The sequence below is a fragment of the Medicago truncatula genome, chromosome 3 (genome assembly GCF_003473485.1).
Source record: "Medicago truncatula cultivar Jemalong A17 chromosome 3, MtrunA17r5.0-ANR, whole genome shotgun sequence".
Lineage (NCBI taxonomy): Eukaryota > Viridiplantae > Streptophyta > Magnoliopsida > Fabales > Fabaceae > Medicago > Medicago truncatula.
The window spans coordinates 11,691,505-11,714,243 of NC_053044.1; the positions used below are offsets into that span (position 1 = coordinate 11,691,505).

At 38.4% G+C, this 22,739-nt stretch overlaps 1 protein-coding gene across 1 annotated transcript; it reads right to left on the reverse strand.

Moving 5' to 3' along the window:
* Positions 1-248: 248 nt before the first annotated feature.
* LOC11407266 (biogenesis of lysosome-related organelles complex 1 subunit 2) lies at positions 249-3,950 on the reverse strand. Its single transcript, XM_003599463.4, is given in 4 exon segments — positions 249-805; positions 807-1,061; positions 1,215-1,421; positions 3,785-3,950. Coding segments are annotated over 3 exon segments (387 nt in total). The 5' UTR covers positions 1,326-1,421; positions 3,785-3,950; the 3' UTR covers positions 249-784.
* Positions 3,951-22,739: the final 18,789 nt, after the last annotated feature.

The following is a 22,739-nucleotide window of genomic DNA, read 5'->3' on the forward strand; positions in this document are numbered from 1 at the left end:
TTTTTTTATTTTTAAAAAAGCTAAATTAATCTTATTCTCTCTCTATCCTGACCATCAAATAGACTTTTTTTTTTTTTTTTAAAGAAGCTAAATTAACCTACTTAAATTGACACTCGAAAGAATCGAAACTAAGACCTCGAGGAGGAGCACATTCCCAGATCCCAAGCCAATATACGGACCCTTATTATAACACATGCTTTTTATTTGATACATTCTACATTAAGTACTTATAATACCACCCAAAAAAGTACTTATAATGCTATATCACAATTACATCTTTATCGATAGTTAAAACACCTTAAAATAGTTGTTCTTCAAATACAGAAAACAGAGTTTTACATAGGGGTGATGTGATGATGGGTTGGAATCAACAAGATAACTCTACTAACCCAAACAAAGATAAGCACAAGGGTAGATTGAAAATGGAGTAAACATGAGATGAGGAAGGGAGAGATAAAGATGCTGCAGGGAGTGTAGAAAGTAAAGTTTTAAATAGCAATCACGGTAACATATGCGGTCACGTCATCATTCTTGTTGATATTGCACAGAATTGTGGTCAATTGCAATTGATACAACCTCAATTACGGCCCGATGCGGCCTCAATTACATTCGTGTTGCAGTTTCAGCAAATCAAAAAACCATTTTGTTGTGACCAGATCGTGGTCACGGACCATTATTTGAGTACCCAAATGATACAAATTGAGAGAAAAATAAGTAAATTAGCAGTGTGAAGAGGACTATTCTCATCTTTCCTACCCATTTCCTCAATTTGTACATTGTTTTGTTAATCAGGAAGATGGATTTTTGGTTTGGTACTGAGATTGGACTCTAGATTCCAACAAAGTCACATATTTATCAAGCATAGAGACCACAGCTTCAAATTCAGTCACTTGCTTCTCAATGGCATCAATCTGCTCAACATATTCGTTAAAGCTACCACTCTTGCACTTCAATTGCTCCACAAATACCCTTAACCCTGAAGCCAAATCGCCAAACCCGTTATACTCTTCTGCTACCCTCAGATTCATTTTCTCCAATAGCTCTAGATGATTATTAGTACCCTGACACACAACCATTGCAAATTATACAAAATAAGTCGATAAAAGTCTCAAATGATTTTCCAAACAATTGTAAATTTCAAATCGTCAAGTGTTTGTAGAACTAGTGAGACGTAATATATTATAGAGGATTGGAGAAAGAATGGGGAGTTTTACCTGAAGCTCCGATTTGATCATGGTGGCGACACTACTGAAGAGGTCATTTAGTGATTCAGCAAGTTCATCACGCTTCTGATCTTGGGCTTCATCTTTCTTTATATTATCCATGGTTGGTGCATATAATTGACCAATTCACAACAAAAGGTTGGGAGTAACTATGCAAGCCAGGGTGATAATCAACCAACTGTTGGTTTATGGTCCAACCTGCAGTTGTTTCAAAAAGATAAAAATCCTTTTATAATTACAAGCTCACAAATCAACCCTAACTTAATATAATCTTCTGATAAATTAGATGTGTGAATCTCCTTATTTTGGAGATTGATATTAGAGACCAACATTATGCGGTAAATTCTATGTTTTCCTTCTGTTTAGTCATCTAAATTTAAGCAATCAGAATTTAAAATATGAGAAACAACTTATCTGTTTATGGAAGGATAGGAGAAAGTACATCAACAATTAAATCAGATTACATGATAAAAAACAAATGCCCCTCCTCCCAAGTCTTTTACAACACTACAAGACCTATGAAACACTGACACAAATACCAGACAAAAACATTAACATTGACACGTAGACACCGATAATAGTCTAAAAAACTACATTAATTGAATATAGTTATGTGTTAGTGTTGTGTTGGCATCGGACATCGGTCACATCTTCAATCAGAAGTACTGATTGCTACATACAGTGACCACTAGTAATATGTGATGTTTATAAAACATATGAGCTTTTACACTATGTAATTGTGATAGTGACATTGGCCAAATCCAACAAGATAGCACAGTTGATTTATGAAACCATTAGCATATAGATCTTCAGAGCATTAACAGTAAAAATCTAAGTACTACGCAAAAATAACATTTTTTTTAAAGAAACCAAACTAACCCACCGAAATTAGCACCAGGGAGAATCGAAGTTGAGACCTTGAGAGTAGCACACTACAAGGTCCCAAGCCAACACCACTAGGCCAACCCAAGTGGGTTCTATGCAAAAATATCTTAACAGCCAATTATCAGGCATTAAGCAGTCTAAAATACCGGGTACTAAAGAATGATAACTTAATTACTGAAAACATTCTACTTTCCAAAATAATATGCAGAATGAACTCATCATTGTGTATAATACCTTTCAATACATCTACCCACAATGCTAGCAAGCACTGCAAATTCAAGAACCAACCCAAAGAAATCCGAAACAATCTCATCACTGGTTCTTCTATTTCCTCAACAAATACTAAAAATAACAATAAAAATCTGGTTCTCACTCTCATCATAATAATCAAAATCTGCTTATTGTTTGTTTGCACAATTTTTCTTCAAGAAATGGATGGAAAAGAAACTCCAAATACTCTGCCATTTACTATTCAATTTTTGAAGTTGTTCGTTATTTCAGTATTCTACCAATGAACACAAATAAGAGGAACTGTTTAAACACTGCTAAAGATTTCTTCCAAGCAAATCTATATACAAAATTTGACAAACATATACAGTAAGAGATACGATTTAATTCATATATACCGTCACTGTAAAGAGTTTTTACATTGTCACTTGATCATGTCATCAGATCATTAGAAAGATTTGACTTTTATTATAACCACTTCTAAAGTCAAACAGATGATTGATTCTAATATGGTGACAGTGTAAAAATTTTACACTTACAGTGCATGAAAATTAAACTCACAAAAGATATAGCAAGTTGTTTTTTGGCCCAGCTAAATAACTGGAACTAGGACAATGTTTCACCGAAGAAATTTCAATAACCTAATTAATTGTAGAAGCAGTTTATACATAAGTCATTATATGATAACTATGTATTGAAGAAGAAATTCAATAAGCTATTTGCAATAACCCCTCTATACATCTTACAATTTGTATTCAGATCTGAAAAGGAATCTGAGCTAAGAGTCGCTCTAAACGCTAACACCATATAAAACTATGGAAACAAAGATCATATCCAAAAACTAAATCATTATACATATACAAGTACCACTACTGCCTCAGCAGACAAATATTTCCACACCTGATCTCAAAAAAAAGAAATATCTCCACACCTATTCCGTTAACAATGTTGGACATCTCGGCCAGCTTCAATAACAATCGTCATTCTTAAGACCGGTGAATTTCTATAACATAAGCACTTATAGCATCAGTGTTTATGGATAAGCTATTTGCCTATTTCTATAACAAAAGATAAAATAAAATCTAACAACTTTCACATAAACAATAAGTTGTTTTCATAAGCTATCGAGAAGCTATGAAGCACCGACACGTACACGGATACCGAACACAATACGGGCACGGACACATTTACACTGATAATAATTTGAAAAAATGACATAATTCAAAGTAATCAGATGTGTTGGTGTCGTGTCAATGTCAATCACCGACACATATCGGACAAATCCTTCCCAGATATAAAGAAAGAAAATAACTCAGTTCACACAACCATTTCAGATCATGAAATGCAAGCTCCACAATTGAAAACAGGTAGAATTAAAATTAACAATAAACACGAGATAGAAAAAATGAAATAAAATTATAAACATAAAATAAAATTATAAATTTCACCTGTTTTTGATTAAGTTTAACACTATTATATCATCATCACGGGTGAGTACTGAGTAGAGTATTTGTATTTTTCTTAGCAACGAATTTGAGAATGAAGGCGAAGCAGTAGTGGCGAGCTGAGTACTCTCTTCCTCAAGGTTTCTTCTTTTTCGTCTTTTTATTATTCTCGAAAACGACATCTTTTTTTTTTAATGAAAAAGGACGTCGTATTAAAGTGTTGAATTGCTGTTCCCACTTTTACTTTGGCTGTGCCATAGAAGTAAATTACTCAAATATCCTTCGGTAGTTATCTGCCGAAGTTTTAGAAATACGCTGCAGTTAACTGCCGAGGAAAACTTCGGCAGTAAACTACGGAGGAAAATTGAAACTTCGGTAGTTAACTGCCGAGGAAACCACAAACCTGTTTTTTGTTTTTTTTTTTTGACAAAATCCATAAATTGTCATTAATAACAAAACTTTTTTTTTTTTGACAAAAACCATAAATTGTCTTTAATAATATTTATTGATTTTGAAAGTTTCAATCATTATTTTGGTACGTTTTAAACAATTGCAGTATTATACTTATGTGTATATATCTTAATAAGAATAACATTTAAATCAGTGTAAAAATTAAGCATTTGAATATTGTTTTGCACATTACTTAAATACAAATAACAATAAAAAAAATCGTTAAAATAATTGTGCCCAACGATTTTTTTTAAGGTATAATATGTTGTTATATTTTCTACATTAAAATAATTGTGTATAAAGATTTTTTTTTATTTAAGTAATTTGCAAAACAATATTCAAATACTTAATTTTTACACTTATTGAAATGTTTTTTGAGGACTTAAATGTTCATTTAAGCCTAAAACAAAGAAAAAGGAAATAAAAGAAGAAAATTTCGTGAAAGTTCTTTGGAAATAAAATAGGCAAAAAAAAAGAAGATCAAATGAGTAATACAATTAAAATAATTGTGAATATTTCCGTAAAAAGGAAATAAAAGAAGAAAATTTCGTGAAAGTTTTTTGGAAATAAAATATTCACTATTGTTGAAGATCAAAGCAGTTATAACAAAAAAAAAAAAGATTTAAAGGAGTAATACAATTAAAATAAATAAGGAAGGCAAATCAATAAAATTAAAAACGAATTATTAAGAAAAATCAATAAAAAATGATAAAGACCGCGGAATATTCTCAAAGAATAAAAAAAAAAAAAAAAAAAAAAACAGATTTGAGGTTTCCTCGGCAGTTAACTGCCGAAGTTTTCAGTTTTCCTAGGTAGTTTACTGCCGAAGTTTTCCTCGGCAGTTAACTGCAGTCGGTTTCATAATTCGGCAGCTAACTGCCGAGGGGCATTTGAGTAATTTACTCGTGTGGCATAGCCAAACCAAACGTGGGAACAACAATTCTCAAGTGTTTTTCTCCTTGAAATGATCGACATGTTATCTTTTTGTTATGTAGTATTTAATTTAAGAGTAATGATACATAGACACCCTTTATTCTCATACACCCTTGTACACCCGATGCATTAGGAAGAGAAAAGAGAAAGTGTGTTTATGCGGGGTACGTGACTACGTGTCAGATTTTTGTGTGGGTGTCAAAGGGTGTATTGCCACCTAAGGGTGTCTATGTATCATTACTCTTAATTTAATTACCTTTTTTATAATTTACTCTTTTGTCTTTAATTACAAACACTTTTTTTAAAAAAGTTTTGTCCTTCAATATTACACCCTTCAATAGTATTAAAGTTTTGTAATTAGAAAAACTCGTATAAAATTTGTCCTTCAATATTGTTAATATATCTTGAAATATTTTTGAAAAGTCAAATTTAATACGAGTTTTTCTAATTACACCCTATTTAATCCTGGTTGCATCATAAAATGACAAAAATACCCTTCTATAATATTTAATTTTCAAAAAGCATCTTCCTTTTTTCTTGGTTACACCCTAAAATCCCTCTTCAGTTTAAGTAGGTAATGTAAACTCAGTTTAAGTGTACATCTAAAAGTTCAACCTTGCTCAATGATTATACGTAATATTAATTTAAGTATGTACATGTAAACTTAGTTTAAGTAGGTCATGTAAACTGAGTTTAAGTGTACATACTTAAACTCAGTTTAAGTAGGTTATGTAAATTATGTTTAAGTAGATTATGTAAACTAAGTTTACATGAACCTATAAATATGTTTTTGGTCCCTATAAATATACCCAATTTTTGTTTTGGTCCCCCTAAAATATTCCTTTGAATTTTGGTCCCTCTAAAATTTTCCATCCACATTTTCGGTCCCTGCTGTTAAATGGATCTAACGGTGCTGACGTGTCAGATGACAAGCTGTCACTTTTTAATAACTGTACAGTTTTTAACAGTGCCACGTAGGATAATCAACAAATTTAATTAAAAAAAAAAATTAATCATTTTAAACAAAAAATTAAAAAATTAATGAAAACTTAAATTAATTTATGTTTTATTAAGATAAAATTAATTAAAGATTACAACAGACTTATATTATCCCCAAATCCATATTAAATTTCCCAAATTTATCTCAAGCTTGTTTCATGTATCATCTTCTTCATCGAGCAACCAAATCCCCACCTCATCAATTCCGACGCCACAACCACTGTCGACACCGTCATCGACACCACCACCATCAACAACAACCTTCGACACTATTACCAACAACAACCATATGAATTGTATTATCTGTCTGATTCCGTCACCATTACCATCTAGAGATTCCGTACGATTCGCTCACTCTTTTCTCGAGCTCTCTTGATAATCTAGTGAGAGAGAGAGAGAGAGAATGAAACCATGATGGATTCATGTAAAACCATGAGTTACAACTAATGGAGAATTTGGAAAATACTATGCTAGGAAAAAATATGGAGCAGGCTTGAAGAATCGGTGAACCTTGAAGATCTCTACAGGAGAAAGCAACCATGAGCAGGCTTTATGCTCAACTTTGTTGAGAGTGGATGAATGTATCCTAGTGGATTCTTGTTATCCAACAAAAGCACCAACTATGAATTGAATGGATTAAAAAGACAAGAAGTCTTTTTTATAAGGGATGAAGGTGCGGGGAGGCCAAGAAGATGATTTGAAAAAGTTGAATATTGACAAAGATGCAGGAAAAGATGCTTTTTCTTGTTATTCCTGTCATGTACTTTATAAGAAAATGTTTTATTTAATGTTGTATTTATCATTGTAAGACTTCAATGTAAGGTTGGTTGGTGTTGTTATTTGTTATAAGACTTGAATGCAAGTTTGGTTGTATAAATGCTTATTTGTAATACATTAATGTAGTGTTCTGTGTTGTTGACTATTGTTTCTCTCTTTAAAAAAGGTTGTCATCATAGTATGGTTCATACATACCCATTCAATCAAAATATAATTCAGCTTAAGTCATGTTTCATTATATGGTTCATACATCCTCATTCAATCAAAATACATGAGATGCTGATATCACTAAATTATCCAAAATACATGACTCAATATAAAAGAGTTCATGATATGACTAAGATATCCAAAATACATGACTCACTATAAAAGAGTTCATGATATCACTAATTTATCCAAAATACATGACTCATTAAAACAAAAGAGTTCATGATATCATTAATTAACCAAGATACAATATCCAAAATAAAATATTTGCAGCAACTTCATTGTGTTAGAGCCTTTTCAATATCAGCCCATGTGTTCAATCTTCTAATTGGAGCTACACAATTTTTCTTTGGATCAGGAACATCATAAACAACTGCATTTGCATTAGAGTTTGATGCTGCCTCTACTTTAACTTTACCATAACTATTTCTTGCTTTACCATCATTAGTTAGTTTTGAAATTTTCTTCATTCCCTACATTTTAAAAAAAGAATTACACACGTCAAACAAACTAATTATAGTAACATAATAACAACATGATAATATCTACAATTTGGGTTACAAGTCTTACACCAACAGGCTCACTTAAAGATGACTTTATTGTAATTGATGGCCCTGGTGGTTTCCAAGCAAGTTTCACTGCAGCTTTCACAGATGACTGTCCTATATTTCTAAAGGCTGGTTTCACAGAAGGTGGAACGTGAGGTTTGAAAGCAAGTTTTGGATCAGACTTAACATGTGGCACAACAGGTTTCATAAAGCTTTTGCATAAGCTGGCACATTAGGTTTGCGAATAGGTTTCACAATAGGTGCATTTTGGACATCTGATTGAGCATGTGGCTGCACAAGTGGTTGCATGGTTGATTGTTGAGTTGCCGGGACAGGTTGTTGCATGTTTGGTTGGACAGTTACATCTTGACTAAGTGGTCCAATATCTAGAATAAAATCATTTTCTTCTTCTAACAAAAAAGCAGCAAGCAATTCAGGATCAATAGGCCCTTGTATTCTAGAACTTGGTTGTAGTTTCACAGAAGCTTGTGAAGTGGTCATAGCTTGAGGAGTTTCATTGGCATCAGGAGCTTGACTAAGTGGTCCAATATCTAGAATAAAATCATTTTCTTCTTCTAACAAAAAAGCAGCAAGCAATACAGGATCAATAGGCCCTTGTATTCTAGAACTTGGTTGTAGTTTCACAGAAGCTTGTGAAGTGGTCATAGCTTGAGGAGTTTCATTGGCATCAGGAGCTTGACTAACTGATGTCCTGCAAGGGTTAGGCACTGTCTTAGCCTTTTTCCACTTGTGTTATGCCTTTAGAATTGATATTTTTTGATCCTTTAGGTCTCCCCTGAAATAATATGAACACAATAATGGATAAGGAAATATTTTACATGAGTCATATCAGAGAATGTAACACAATTTTACACATAAATCTATATAGTTTTACACACAAATTCTGCGCATTTTTACATAATCTGCACATACATAACCAGCAAAATCTGCAAAAAAAATTCACAGTTTTGCACATAGATAATACACATATTTTGCACAGAAATTCAATAAGCCTTGAGTATTACCCTTTTTTTAGTTGCAGTAGTTGTTTGGCTAGAATGTGTTGGAAGTTGAACATTGTCTTGAGCTGCACAATAGTAAGACTTGTGTTGACATTTGCTTCCGTATTTGCAGTTTGTTTTTTTGGGTCTGAAAGTTTGCATGTTCTAGCATTGTGCCCATACTGTAAACACCTCTTGCACCTATTTGTTGTGTTTGTTCTTCTCAATCTTGGTTGATTGGCCTCATCTGGTTCCCTTCTTCGAAGTTTTTTAGGCCTGCTAGGACCACGCTTATACTCAGGTGGCAGAATCACAGGATCATTAGTCTTTGGCCATTTATTTTGCCCATTGATAGGTGTGATTCCTTCTTCATAGCATCGCTTATAAGTATCTTTATGATAATACCTATGCACATAGTTGACAGGGTCGTCAACCTTCTTATGAATTGCTGAGACTGCATGGCGACATGGTATTCCAACTAATTTCCAAAAATTGCATGAGCATGAATGTTTTTCCAGATCAACAATAAAGCTATCAGTCATATTAACATGAGTCACTTGAAAGGATAATTTACCAGTGTTATCATGGTTTTTGGGTGCCAAGCCATTAATTGGACTTGAACCTTTCGACCGTTGATATCTCTCTTTTTTCTTGGGAAGGGAAAAAGGAGAAAAACCCTTAAGTTTCCGAATTCGGGGGTCATTTTCGCTACGGGAAGGTGTTAGGCACCCGGAGCGATTATGGTATTCCATAAGAACCGCTCTCCTAAGTTTATTTCTACGCTTTAGTTTTATTGCTTATTTTGTAAAAAAGGAAGGTGTGATTAGTTAAGAATGGGGGGTGAGGAGAAGTAGAATTTGATTTTATTTCGGCTTGGAGGAGTTTTGACTCATTGCCTACGTACCCTTTTAAGGGATCAAAACCGTTCGTAGTTCATTCTCAAAAAAAACTTTGTTTTTGTTGGTTGATTTTAAGTTTGAAAAGAGATTTTGAAGAATAGAGATGAGAGGCCTCAAGGGCATGAGATTTGGAAAGTGTGAGGTGGAATTAGTCATTTTGCAAAAGTAAAGTCTAAGGAGGATTAAGGTTTATCGAAAATTTTACTTAAGAAAATAAAAGGGAAAAGTTATTGGAGTTTTGACTCCATTTTTTATAAAAATATTTGAAGTGAATTTATTTGCATATTTTTTGGAAAAAATGGATTTTCTCTAAGTGTTCGAAACTAAGCGTTCATCTAATCATGCAATCCTAGCCATACATCTATGCATACAATCCTAAGCATACATCTAGGGTGAGTGTGTGCGTGTCGGTGCGTCATAGTGTCCATAGTCCATATTACAAGAATTGCCTAAATACATTCTATGGCCTCTTTGCCAAGCTACAGACCAATGATAACAAATTACATCACCAAATGAATTAAAACTTGCAAAAAAAAATAAATGCTAGGCTTAAAGAAAGTGGAGAGTGGAGAGGGTGGTGGAATGCTATGAAATGTATGGCACATGAGATGAAATGGTTAGTAATCATAAAGCACAAAATAGTAGGAAATAATCAAAAGGAAATGCATAAAAATGGCAAAGAAAAGGTAATAAAGTGGCAATAAACCTAAAAATTTTGATGTGATACCTAAAGGTGCTTGTAACCCATAATCATCACATCATGGCAATTTTGAAAGAAATTTTGTTTCAAGCCATGACATGAAATTAATGGAAACACATGCAAGCAAGGTATCACACCAAATTCATAGAGAAATTTGACACTTTATTCTCTAAATCAAACACTTGTTGCTTGTAAAACAAGAAATCCATAAAATCATATTCAAAAACAGCAAACAAAAGCACATTTCCAGAGGCATATTCATCACCATATTAGGCATCATTCATCCATGTCATAATATCAAAGTGTCAAGAACAAAACATAGCAAAATGCATACCAAAAGTGTAAAAACACATAGAATTAGTTCATGCCATTTTAACATTTTTTACATGCAAGAAAACACCATAAAAATATAAAAAATATACCAAGAAACAACTAGGATTTTTTAGGAATTTTTTTGTAAAAAAAAATGAGCAAGAAACAGGTTCAGATAGCAAAAATAGGGGTGCAGACAGCAAGAAAAAAGCAAGAAATGTGCAGAAAAATAAGCCCAAACCCAAAGCCCAAAGCCAAAACGCAGGGAAGTACAGAGACCACACGATTGATCCAGGGTCCTGAAACCCTAGATCAAACGGCCAGGAACAAAGGGGATTGGACCGGTCCTGGACCGGTCCGGTTCACTGGCTATATAAACACAAGGGGACCGGTTTTTTCATTCTCTTCCTCTCCTTCTCTCTCTTCTCTCATCCTAGTGAGAGAAGCTCCCACTTCTCTCTTCCCTCTCTCGCCGGAAACCTCAAGGAGGAAGATGAGTCTTCATCTTCTCCGGTGAAGCTTGTTCTTCCGGCGCGGTGGCCGGCCACCCCAGGGTGGCGGCGCCGCCGCCGGAGTTGAACAAACTCCTCCGTTTTCAAAAATTTTCACATTTTTAGATATCCTTTTTGGTCACAAACACGAATCCGGCACTGGTTTTCTCACACGAGGTCCAAATCTCTGTAGATCTACACTTTTGTTCGCGGTTTTGAAAAGATTTTTCTTGATTCTTTTTAGTGTTTTATTGAATGAAAGTTGCAAATCTGTGTTTGATTCGTGTTTGTTACCGTTTCTGAGAAAGAAAGATGAGTTTCACGTGTTTACCTGTGATTTTTGACTGGAGATTTTGAACAAGATCTTCGGAAAACTTGGTTGTTGGAGCGGTTTGTTGATTCTCTGGCTTGGATCCGAAAATAAATCGGTTCTTCTCTCTTTCTCTTTGCTGGTCCGAATCGGTTCTTTCCTTCTTCTTCTCAAACTTTCGGATCCTTCGCGATCGTGCTTGGATTCGTTGCTATTGGTGACGGATCCGCACTAGAATTGTGAAGGATTCGGTTCGATGATGATGATTCTTCAATGAATCACTGAGAACTGTGACGAATTTCAATTCTGGAAAATTTTCTAGGGTTTTTGTTCTTGGTGATTTTCTATGATTTTTCTGTTTTGATCTGTAACTGAATGGAGAGAAAAGAAAATGTGTTTGATGAGTTGGCGTGTAATCATTGCTTCTGAAATCTGACTTAATGCTTTTATAGCTGACATGTGTGCATTAGAACCAATAGGAAACTGACATGTGGCATTGGACTGAGAAAGGGGGCGCTGCCCTATAATTCTGACTTGAAGGACCTTTCTGCAAAAACAAAGAAATTGAGGACTAAACTGCAAAATAATAAAAAAGGCTTGAAATGAAATAAAAAAACAGTTTGGACAAAATGCAATTTTGGGACCTCAATTGAGGGACCAAAATGCAAAAAAAAAAAAAAAAATTTGAATAAAAAACGTAATTTGACCAAACGTAAAGTGAAACAAAAATAAAATTGACAAAACGGACTAAAACGAACCAATGACCTAAATGAGGTACTTCAAAGTAACCTCTCTATGCCAAAATTTTGTGTGAAATGACCAAAATGCCCCTAGGGCTAAAAATGACCTAAATAGAGCCAAATTGACTTGACACTGACTCGGATGCAAGTTTGAAATGAATTTAACAAGGTTTACTGATGAAATGCAAAAAAAAAAACAATCTGAAAAGACTCAAAGACGGTCACAAGGATGAAAATGGGTCCCACTGCAGGAAATGACCAAAATACCCTTCCGTATGACTTTTTTGTAAATTTTGAAATAAACTGTAGAAAAAGCAATGTAATGATTCAGAGACACTTTTGAATGACTTACAAGACAAGTAAAGACATTTCGAAAGGTTTTATGCAAGAAAAACATAGGTAAAATTGTGATTGAAAATACTGCGAGGCAGAGACAATTTGAACTGTGCAGTTGAAATTTGATAATTGACAAAGTTTGAAATGAAATTGGGCCCAGTATTTTTAGGTCCAAAAACAGGGTATAACAGCTGCCCCTATTTAAGTTTCTTTGTCTGGAGAGTCAAGAGACGGAGTCTCTGGCTTGACAGGACGAAGATACTTAAATATTAGCATTTGCACTGTGTTTGGACGTAAAAATACGCCTACCCATTTTCAAATAATATGCATGCCATGCATCATTTGGATTATGAATGCAAGACCTCATGGGGATTGGAATTAACAAAATATGTCGTATCCATTGCGGGATTGGTAGACATTGACAAAGATAGTGAATAGCAGAGTAACGGGAAACTAGAAACAAGTTGGACAGGTACAAGCTGTTCTTGGATTCAAACTAGCCACTTGACCGGGAATGAAACAAACAGACAACTGCGAGTTGTTCTTATGGATTCGAATTGGTCACCTCACAGGGGATAGAGGTTACTGGACAAACATGAGTTGTTCTTATGGATTCGAACTGGTAACTCACTTGGGGATATTGGAAAGTGCGAGTTGTTCTTAGGGATTCGAACTGGTGACTCGACTAAAAACATGTAAAATTGGCAGGTACGAGTTGTTCTTATGGATTCGAACTGGTTACTCGACTGAAAGCAAGGCAAATAGACAGGTGCGAGCTTGTTCTTGGATGCGAACTGGTTACTCCACCGGAGACAAACAGATAGATAGGTACAAGCTGCTCTTGGATCGAGCTAGTCACTTGACCAAACGGAAACATATTGACAGGTACAAGCTGCTCTTGGATTGAGCTGGGCACTCGACCGATAACATAAGCAAATTGATAGGTACAAGCTGTTCTTGGACTTGAACTAGCCACTTGACCAAACAGAAACATATTCACTGGGGATTGGTTTTTTTGACAAAATATAGATTGAGATTGACTTGACGTCGATTTGAATTGAAAGGCAGAAATTGACCGATATTATTGGCTCACAAGGTTTTGACAGAGAACCTGACATGAGTATCGAATTGAGACTGATGTTGACATTGGAAATGCAATATGCACGGATGATATAACAGTTTCATTAAATGCATGGGCACGTAATATGCATGATTATGCATGTATGAATGCTTGTAATGCATGACTGTTGGCAGTTTGTAGACACAGTTTCACGGGGAAGACAAGACATTAGAGTATTGGGCACGTAGTGGCTCGTGCTATATTACACATTCTTGGAAATCCTCTTTGGAGATGACGTCGTTGGGAGACGTATCGGAACCATGGCTGAGGGCAGGTAGGTATGCAACTTGCTGGGGATAGAATCTCGGAAGACTCTACTGGGAATAATGCCGGATGTATCGTGGACGTCGCATCTGTGGTCAATGCTTTTTGCATGTTATTTTCTCAATTTTCATTCATCATTTTTTTGCATCCCATTTTTGCCTGGATCGCCCTTTCGGGTTTTCGATCCACCGGGGAAATAAATTCTTTTCAATGCCCCATTTTTGCCTGAACTGCCCTTTCAGGTTGTCAATCCAGCGGGGTGCTCATTTTTGCCTAAGCCGCCCTTTCGGGTTTTCAACTTAGCGAGCTCGTTTATCTTCATGCATTTTATTCTGTTTTTTCATTCTTGCCATTGACCACAGACTATCCTGGAGGAGAACCTGCTTGTAACATATATTGAAATAGACATCAACATACTCTCGCTCATGCATGTTTCATTTGAATGTACCCTGTTGCTCAGGTTTGCTTTTCAAAATAGACAAAAAGTTTTCAATTTTCAAAATGTTTGTTTCAAGCATTATCATTATCAAAATAGAAGGAAAATAAATTGTATATTTAGCTTTGAAAGTAAAAAGAAAATAGAGTTTCAAACAAAAGCACAGGCTCAAATTGATGTATAAGAGTGGTAGTCAGCCGAAGGCGTGGCTCCACGGATTCACAAAGCTTGGAAAATGGTAATTTTATTGGTTGGTGGTACATTGAACACAGCAATCATTACACTTCCTGGAAACTTTGAACTCGCAAGCGTAGGAGCTTTAGATGAAGATAGTCATTAACAGCAGCAGATGCCCCAAGGGGGACGGTGGTTGGCCAGATATAGTTACTTGCCTTTTGTTTCAATCTCATTTTTGCATGAACCGCCCTTCCAGGTTTTCGGCTCATCGAGACGCTCATTCTTGCCTGAGTTGCGTGCAATCTCAGCGAGCTTTTTCAAATATTTTTTTTTGTCCCTTATTTTGCCTGGACCGCCCTTTCGGGTTTTCGATCCACCGGGAAGCGCATTTTTGCCTAGGCCGCCCTTTCGGGTTTTCGACCTACCACGCTGTTCTTTTCATATTTCTAGGCAAAGTATTTCTTGACTATATCGGCATTCACTGGATTTGGAAGTTCTACACCATCCATGTGTGTAAGGATTAAAGCACCACCGGAGAAGGCCTTCTTGACAACATAAGGACCTTCATAGTTAGGCGTCCACTTGCCCCTTGGGTCGGGTTGCTGGCTTATCCTCCTTTTCAATACAAGTTCCCCTACCTTGAATTCTCGAGGATGGACTTTCTTGTCAAAGGCAGTCTTCATTCTTGCTTGATATGACTGTCCACGAGCCATGGCATCCATACGTTTTTCCTCAATCAAATTCAACTGATCATACCGGCTTTGGCACCATTCAGCCTCAGATAACTTTGCTTCCATAATCACACGGAGAGATGGGATCTCCACTTCCAAAGGAAGAACTGCTTCCATACCATATACAAGAGAGAAAGGGGTTGCCCCGGTTGAACTGCGCACGGTAGTACGATAGCCATGCAGAGCATAGGGTAACATCTCATGCCAATCCTTGTAAGTGGTTACCATCTTCTGGACAATTCTCTTGATATTCTTGTTAGCGGCCTCAACTGCACCATTCATCTGAGGTCTATAGGGAGAAGAGTTATGATGCTCAATTTTGAATTCTTCACAAAGAGCTTGCACCACATTGTTATTCAGGTTGGTACCATTGTCAGTAATAATCTTGCTGGGAACACCATATCGACAGATGATGTTGTTCTTGATGAACTTAGCTACCACTTGCTTGGTCACATTGGTATAAGATGCTGCTTCCATCCACTTGGTGAAGTAGTCAATCGCCACCAAGATGAAACGATGACCATTTGAAGCCTTCGGTTCAATCCTTCCAATCATATCGATGCCCCACATTGAGAACGGCCATGGGGATGATATAACATTGAGAGCGTGCGGAGGCACATGAATCTTATCAGCATAGATTTGACATTTGTGGCACTTTCTGGCGTGTTGGTAGCAATCATGCTCCATGGCCATCCAGTAGTAACCTGCTCGTAACAACTTCCTTGACATAGTATGCCCTGTAGCATGGGTCCCGAAGGTACCGTCATGTACATCATGCATTAACTGCTCTGCTTCATGTTCATCAACACATCTTAACAATACCATGTCATAGTTTCTCTTGTACAGAATATCTCCATCTAACAGGAATCTACTGGCCAATCTTCTCAAGGTCTTCTTGTCTTGTTTGGAAGCACCCAGCGGATACTCACGGCTCAGCAAGAACTGCTTGATGTCATAGTACCAGGGTCTGTAGTCAACCACATTTTCACCAGCCTGATCGACCACATCCCCAATAGCAAACACATGTGAAGGTCTTTCAAGACGCTGCACTTTGATTACTAGCACATCATTCCAATGGTTTACTCGAAACATGGAGGATAGAGTAGCAAGAGCATCAGCCATTTGGTTCTCATCACGAGGAATATGGTGCAGCTCAACCTTTGTAAAATATGTCAGAAGACGTCTCGCATAATCACGATAAGGAATCAGCTTAGCATGGTGGGTCTCCCATTCACCCTTTATCTGATTGATGACGAGCGCAGAATCTCCATAGATGTCGAGGTGTTTGATTCTCATGTCAATTGCTTCCTCGATCCCAAAGATACATGCTTCATACTCAGCCATATTGTTGGTACATTCGAACAAAATTCTGGCGGTAAAAGGAATGTGATGCCCCTGCGGGGATACAATGACTGCCCCAATTCCTTTACCATAAGCATTGACAGCACCATCAAAGACTAAACCCCACCTGCTATTGGGATCTGGACCTTCATTAATCAACGGTTCTTCGCAGTCTTTTGATTTCAAATACATGATCTCTTCATCGGGGAAATCGAACTCAATTGATTGGTAATCATCAAGAGGTTGGTAGGCAAGATGATCGGCAAGAATGCTACCTTTGATTGCCTTTTGAGTTTTGAACACAATATCATATTCAGACAAAAGCATCTGCCAGCGTGCAATCTTCCCAGTAACAGCAGCTTTCTCAAAGATATACTTTATCGGATCCATTCTGGATATCAACCAAGTTGTATGATTCACCAAATAATGACGCAGGCGTTTAGAGGCCCAGGCCAAAGCACAACAAGTCTTCTCAAGCATTGTATACCGAGTTTCACAATCGGTGAATTTCTTGCTTAGATAGTAGATAGCATGTTCTTTCTTTCCAGTTTCATCTTGTTGACCAAGTACGCATCCCATGGATTCATCAAATACTGCCAAATACATGATCAACGGCCTTCCTTCCAGACAAGGATAGGTGGTTCCAACAAGTAATTCTTGATGCTATCAAAAGCTTCTTGGCATTCTTCATTCCATACAATAGGCTGACTCTTTCTGAGTAGCTTGAAGATCGGCCCACAAGTTGCGGTCATGTGAGATATGAATCGGGAGATGTAATTCAAACGCCCGAGGAAACCTCTGACTTGCTTCTCGGTCTGTGGAACTGGCATTTCTCGGATGGCCCGGACTTTATCAGGATCGACTTCAATGCCCTTTTGGCTGACAATGAAGCCTAATAACTTCCCGGATCTGACGCCGAATGTACATTTGTTGGGATTCAATCGCAGCTTGTATTTTCTCAACCTTTCAAACATCTTTGTTAAATATTCAACATGCTGCTCCTCATCTGTTGACTTCACAATCATGTCATCCACATATACTTCGACCTCTTTGTGAATCATGTCATGAAACAGAGTGGTCATTCCCCTTTGGTAGGTAGCACCAGCATTAATTAGACCGAATGGCATCACTTTGTAGCAGAAAGTACCCCATGGAGTGATAAAAGATGTCTTTTCTCTATCTTCAGGAGACATTTTGATCTGATTATAACCGGAGAAACCGTCCATGAAGGAGAACACCTTAGACTGAGCAGTATTATCAACAAGCACATCAATATGAGGTAACGGAAAGTTGTCTTTCGGACTGGCTTTGTTCAGGTCTCTGAAGTCAACACACATCCGGACTTTACCATCCTTCTTTGGCACAGGCACAATATTGGCAACCCATTCAGGGTACTCAACTGTCATGAGGAAACCCGCATCAATTTGCTTTTGAACCTCGCTCTTAATCTTGAGAGCCATATCAGGATGAGTCCTTCTCAATTTCTGCCTGACGGGAGGACATTCAGGCTTAGTGGGGATCCGATGCTCCACAATCATAGGATCTAGACCTGGCATATCTTCATACGACCATGCAAAAATATCCGGATATTCCCGGAGGAGTTGGATGATCTTCCGTTTAACCTCTTCCTCTAGAGTAGCACCAATCTTGATTTCTCGCTTGTTTTCCTCGGTACCTATGTTGATAAGCTCAATCTCTTCTTGGTGAGGCTGAATGGCTTTCTTTTCTTGCTCAAGTAGCCGAGTGATCTCATATGGTATGTCATCACCCTCCTCATCTTCGGCTTCATACACAGGGAAATCAAAACTTGGAGGAACCATAGGATTACTGTGTTCAACGGGTTTATTATGGTTCAACCTGCATATAATGATTGGATGATTTTAGAAAGAGTTTTTTTTTTCATGCAGATTTTTGAAATTAATAAGAAAATACAAACGTTTTGGTTTTTTCTGGCATTACCATTGTTTCCAAGGGAAAAAGCACTAAAAGTAGTCGTGGAAGAAACGACAAAATTTTATTAATCAACGGCAATGCCGAAACAAACATGCCCTTACAGAAAATATCACTCTCGCTTTGGGCAGAGCGAGAGGATTGTTATTTTGAAAACAAAGCATTAAAGCAACAAGACACATTACTCAGAAACATGCATGATTGAAGGAATGTCAATGGCATCCCAATCTGTCGCAATGCCTCCTGGTGTAACGAATACAGGCCTGAGACCAGATCCAGTGGCTTCTTCAGAGATAGCATTAACAAACCCTGCACTGTGGAAGACTCCCGAGGAAACCCTTGATGACGGAGAGAACCCGAGACCTTCTTTACGCTTGTTCTCACAGAGCTGTATCACCTTGCCCCAGCCGGCAGTCTGACCCTCTTGGATGGCTCTCTGAGCATCTTTCAATGAAGCCATAGCAGCCCCAGCTTCCTTAGGCTCTGCACCTTCAATGGTCAACCCTTGGAAAGCAGTCCCTTCAGCAGACCCTGCTTCAATACAAGAGAAAGAAGTCAGCTGGCTGACTAAGTATGCTTCTTCACCATGGATTGTAACGAGTTTTCCATTCTTCACAAATTTCAACTTCTGATGTAAGGTGGAAGTAACCGCACCCGCATCGTGTATCCACGGTCTTCCCAGCAGACAACTGTAGGATGCATTAATGTCCATCACTTGGAAGGTAATTAAGAAATTCTCAGGGCCAATGGTTATCGGCAAGTCTATCTCCCCTAGCACATTCTTTCGAGATCCGTCAAAAGCTTTGACCAAGAAAGTACTCCTCCTCAAAGGGGTCCCTCGGTAGCTCAACTGATCTAGAGTTGTCTTGGGCATTACATTGAGTGAGGAACCGGTATCCACCAACTCATTTGATATCATGTCTGATTTACAATTCACTGAGATGTGCAAAGCCAGATTGTGACTCTTTCCCGCTTCCGGCAACTCTTCTTCACTAAACCAGAGGTTGTTACAAGCAGTAATATTTCCCACTATGCCGTTGAAACGGTCTACCGTAACTTCGTGGTCAACATACGCCTGCTCCAGCACTTTCAACAAGGTATTCCTGTGAGCCTCAGAGCTTAAGAGTAATGACAAGACAGATATCTTCGAAGGAGTCTGCAGCAACTGATCAACGATCTTGTAGTCGCTCCTCTTTATTATCCTCAGAATCTCATCTAAGTTCGAATCCTCTATAGATTTGCCGGACTGGTTCACATCTGTAGCAATGGGCGAAACAACGGTTGGAGTTGCTTCTTCAACTGGTGGAGTGATTGGCGTAGCTACCTTCTTCTGAAATAACGGCGGACGGACTTTCCCGCTTCTTAGCGCTGCAGAAGTCCCTTCAACAGTATTGCTTACTGTGGCAAAGGAAGCTAGAGGCACCTCTACTCCATTTTCTATCATAGTAGCATTGTATTTGTATGGCACTGCCTTGTCCGAAACATAAGGAATTGGTCCTGGCAACCTTATCACCAAAGGCTCAGCATTCTTCTTCAAAGGCAAACTCTTGACAGGCGGATCGTGAAAAACTGGCACAATCACGCAAACATCACTGACAGTCAGAAAATTATCATTCATCAAGTTTTGGATGTCGTCTTGAACAGCATGGCAACCCAAAGGATCACGGAGGCATCCTAGACACTTGGCATGATCATGGCTGAACAGAGAAGCTTTGCACAGCTTGATGTGCAGAGGCACCAGAGGAGTTGCGACGTTGCGGACATCAAGTCTTGGAGCTTCCTCACACACTTCAATCATATTCACAGCGGCATGATTTGGGAGAGGATTGTCGAGGACATGTGGGACATTATTCTCAAAAGTCAGCTTTCCCTGATCAATGAGCTTCTTCACGATATACTTCAAAGCATAACACCCCTCGACATCATGACCTAAGGCACCTTGATGAAAATCACATTTGAGATCAGACCTGAACCTTGGAGGCAACGGATCAGGTGGAGGCTTACCCTGTCTAGTCGTGCAGTGTCCTCTCTGGAGTAAAGTTGGAAGAAGTTCTGCATACAACATTGGTATAGGAGGAAAAGTTGGTCTGGTATATTGCTGCTGCTGCTGTTGTTGTTGTTGTTGTTGAACCGGCAACTGTTGTTTCATCTGTTGGGCAATTGCATTGACGGGCACTTGAGGTTGACCCGGTGGCAGAGGGTACTGATGATAAAACGGTGGGAAGAAAGGATGCTGAGAATACGGCATGTATGGGTATGACGGAGGCATTTGAGTTGCATTGATAGGAGCAACGGTAGCCATGGATTGACCGGCTCCAGCTGACACCATCCCCACTTCCGTTTCCTTCTTCTTGTGGTGTCCATTACCATATCTCTTCGACGCATTCACAGAGGATTCAGCTTTCTCAAACACAATGATTCCATCCCTGACGGCTTCCTCAAGACGGGTTCCCATAGTGACCATCTCCGAAAAGTTGTTCGGGGCAGCGATGATCATTCTCTCAACATAATCTTTCTTCAAGGTCTTTAAGAATGTCTGGGTCATTTCTTCTTCATCTAAAGCAGGAGTGATACGGGCAGCTGCCCCTCTCCACCTTTGCGCATATTCACGGAAACTTTCTTCCTTTTTCTGAGATAGGGACCTGAGAAACTCCCTATTCGGCTTCAATCGAGTGTTAAACCCGTAGTGGCTCTTGAAAGCAGTGGCTAGCTCATCAAAAGTATGGACATCATCTTTGCTCAGACTAGTATACCACTCCGCAGCGTCTTCCATCAGACTGTCTTGGAAGTAATGGATCATAAGGGAATCATTGTCCTTGTAGTTGCCCATCTTCCGGACGTATTTGACAATATGATTTTGAGGACAAGTCAGCCCGTTATACTTGTCGAACTCCGGGACTTTGAACTTTTTTGGAACATCTACCTTCGATACTAAGCAGAGATCCTGGGTTTTAATGGAGTCTCCATTTCCCCTGTTGGCCTTAATTTCCCGTCGGAGCTCTTCGGCAAGTTCTGCCATTCTCTCTTCCATAGTTCCGGTTGTGGCAATACTCCCGTGGTGCGCATTAGCATGGACAAATAGAGGCACCGTATTCACAATGGGCTCGGTAACAGTTGTTGCAGCTTGAGTCAAGGCGGTACTAACAGGAGTTAAGTTTGCCCCTGAGATTGGGCCACTGTTGGTAGTACCAGAGGTCCCTGCCCCCGTATTAGCAGTATAGTACAGCGGAAGTCCGTAAGGATACCCGGATGGCATGATAAAGCGGGGATCAGTTGTTACTGTAGGAGTCACATTTGCAGCTGTAGAAACTACGGGAACTGGTTGTTCCTGAGCAGCCAACAGAGCAGTCATAGCATCATGAGCTTTGGCCAATTCCTCCTTTAAAGATGCCAATTCGGTACGGAGTTGTGTGTTCTCTTCTTCCATAGCCCTTTTCTTCCTTCTGTATTCTCTGGTTCGATCGGTTCTATCAGGTTCGTAAATCCTCTGAGCACGAGCCACTTTTCACACTGAGGCAGAGAAACCAGGAGATAGTGAGCACTTGGAAGCCTTTGTGACCAATGCATGATGCATATGATGCATGATATGCAAATGCAAATGCGAAAGACTTATTTTTTTCATCGAAGGATTTTAAACAAATTAGAAATCTTGCAAATAATCAAAACTACATAGCACTTTCAAAAGGAAGACTTTGAAATTTCAACAAGATAAACAAATGAAGCCCTCAAGCATAGGAAGTAGTCGGAGGATCGTCGGACTCGGAATCTGAATCACAGTATCTGTCAAAGAAGTCTCGTCGTCCTCTGGCTCTCTTGGAATCCCTCATAAGCAGCTCGTCTTTCTCTTCCAATTCCCTCCGGGCCTTAGCTAGTTCTTTCTTCAACATCAGATTCTCATGAGTCTTCTGCTCATCTCTACCATCCAAAGTCATGATTAGATTCTCGGCTTGATTGTACCGAGCTTTCCACACTTGCTTCTCACGACTCTCCATAGCTAGATGCTCCTGATACATATCCTGAGTCGCGGGGAGTAGAGGTAGAGGCATGGATGGAGTAGACGAAGACACGTATCTCATAACTGGATAAGGCATACCAATCTCCTCAGCTCGATCTATCACCCACTGAGTATAAGCCTCATGAGCAACACCGGATCTCACACCTAGATGCTTCACACTCTTCCTTCGAACCTTGGACCAAGCATCCATGAAAGCTTTCCTTTGTCCTGTAGGGGCATTC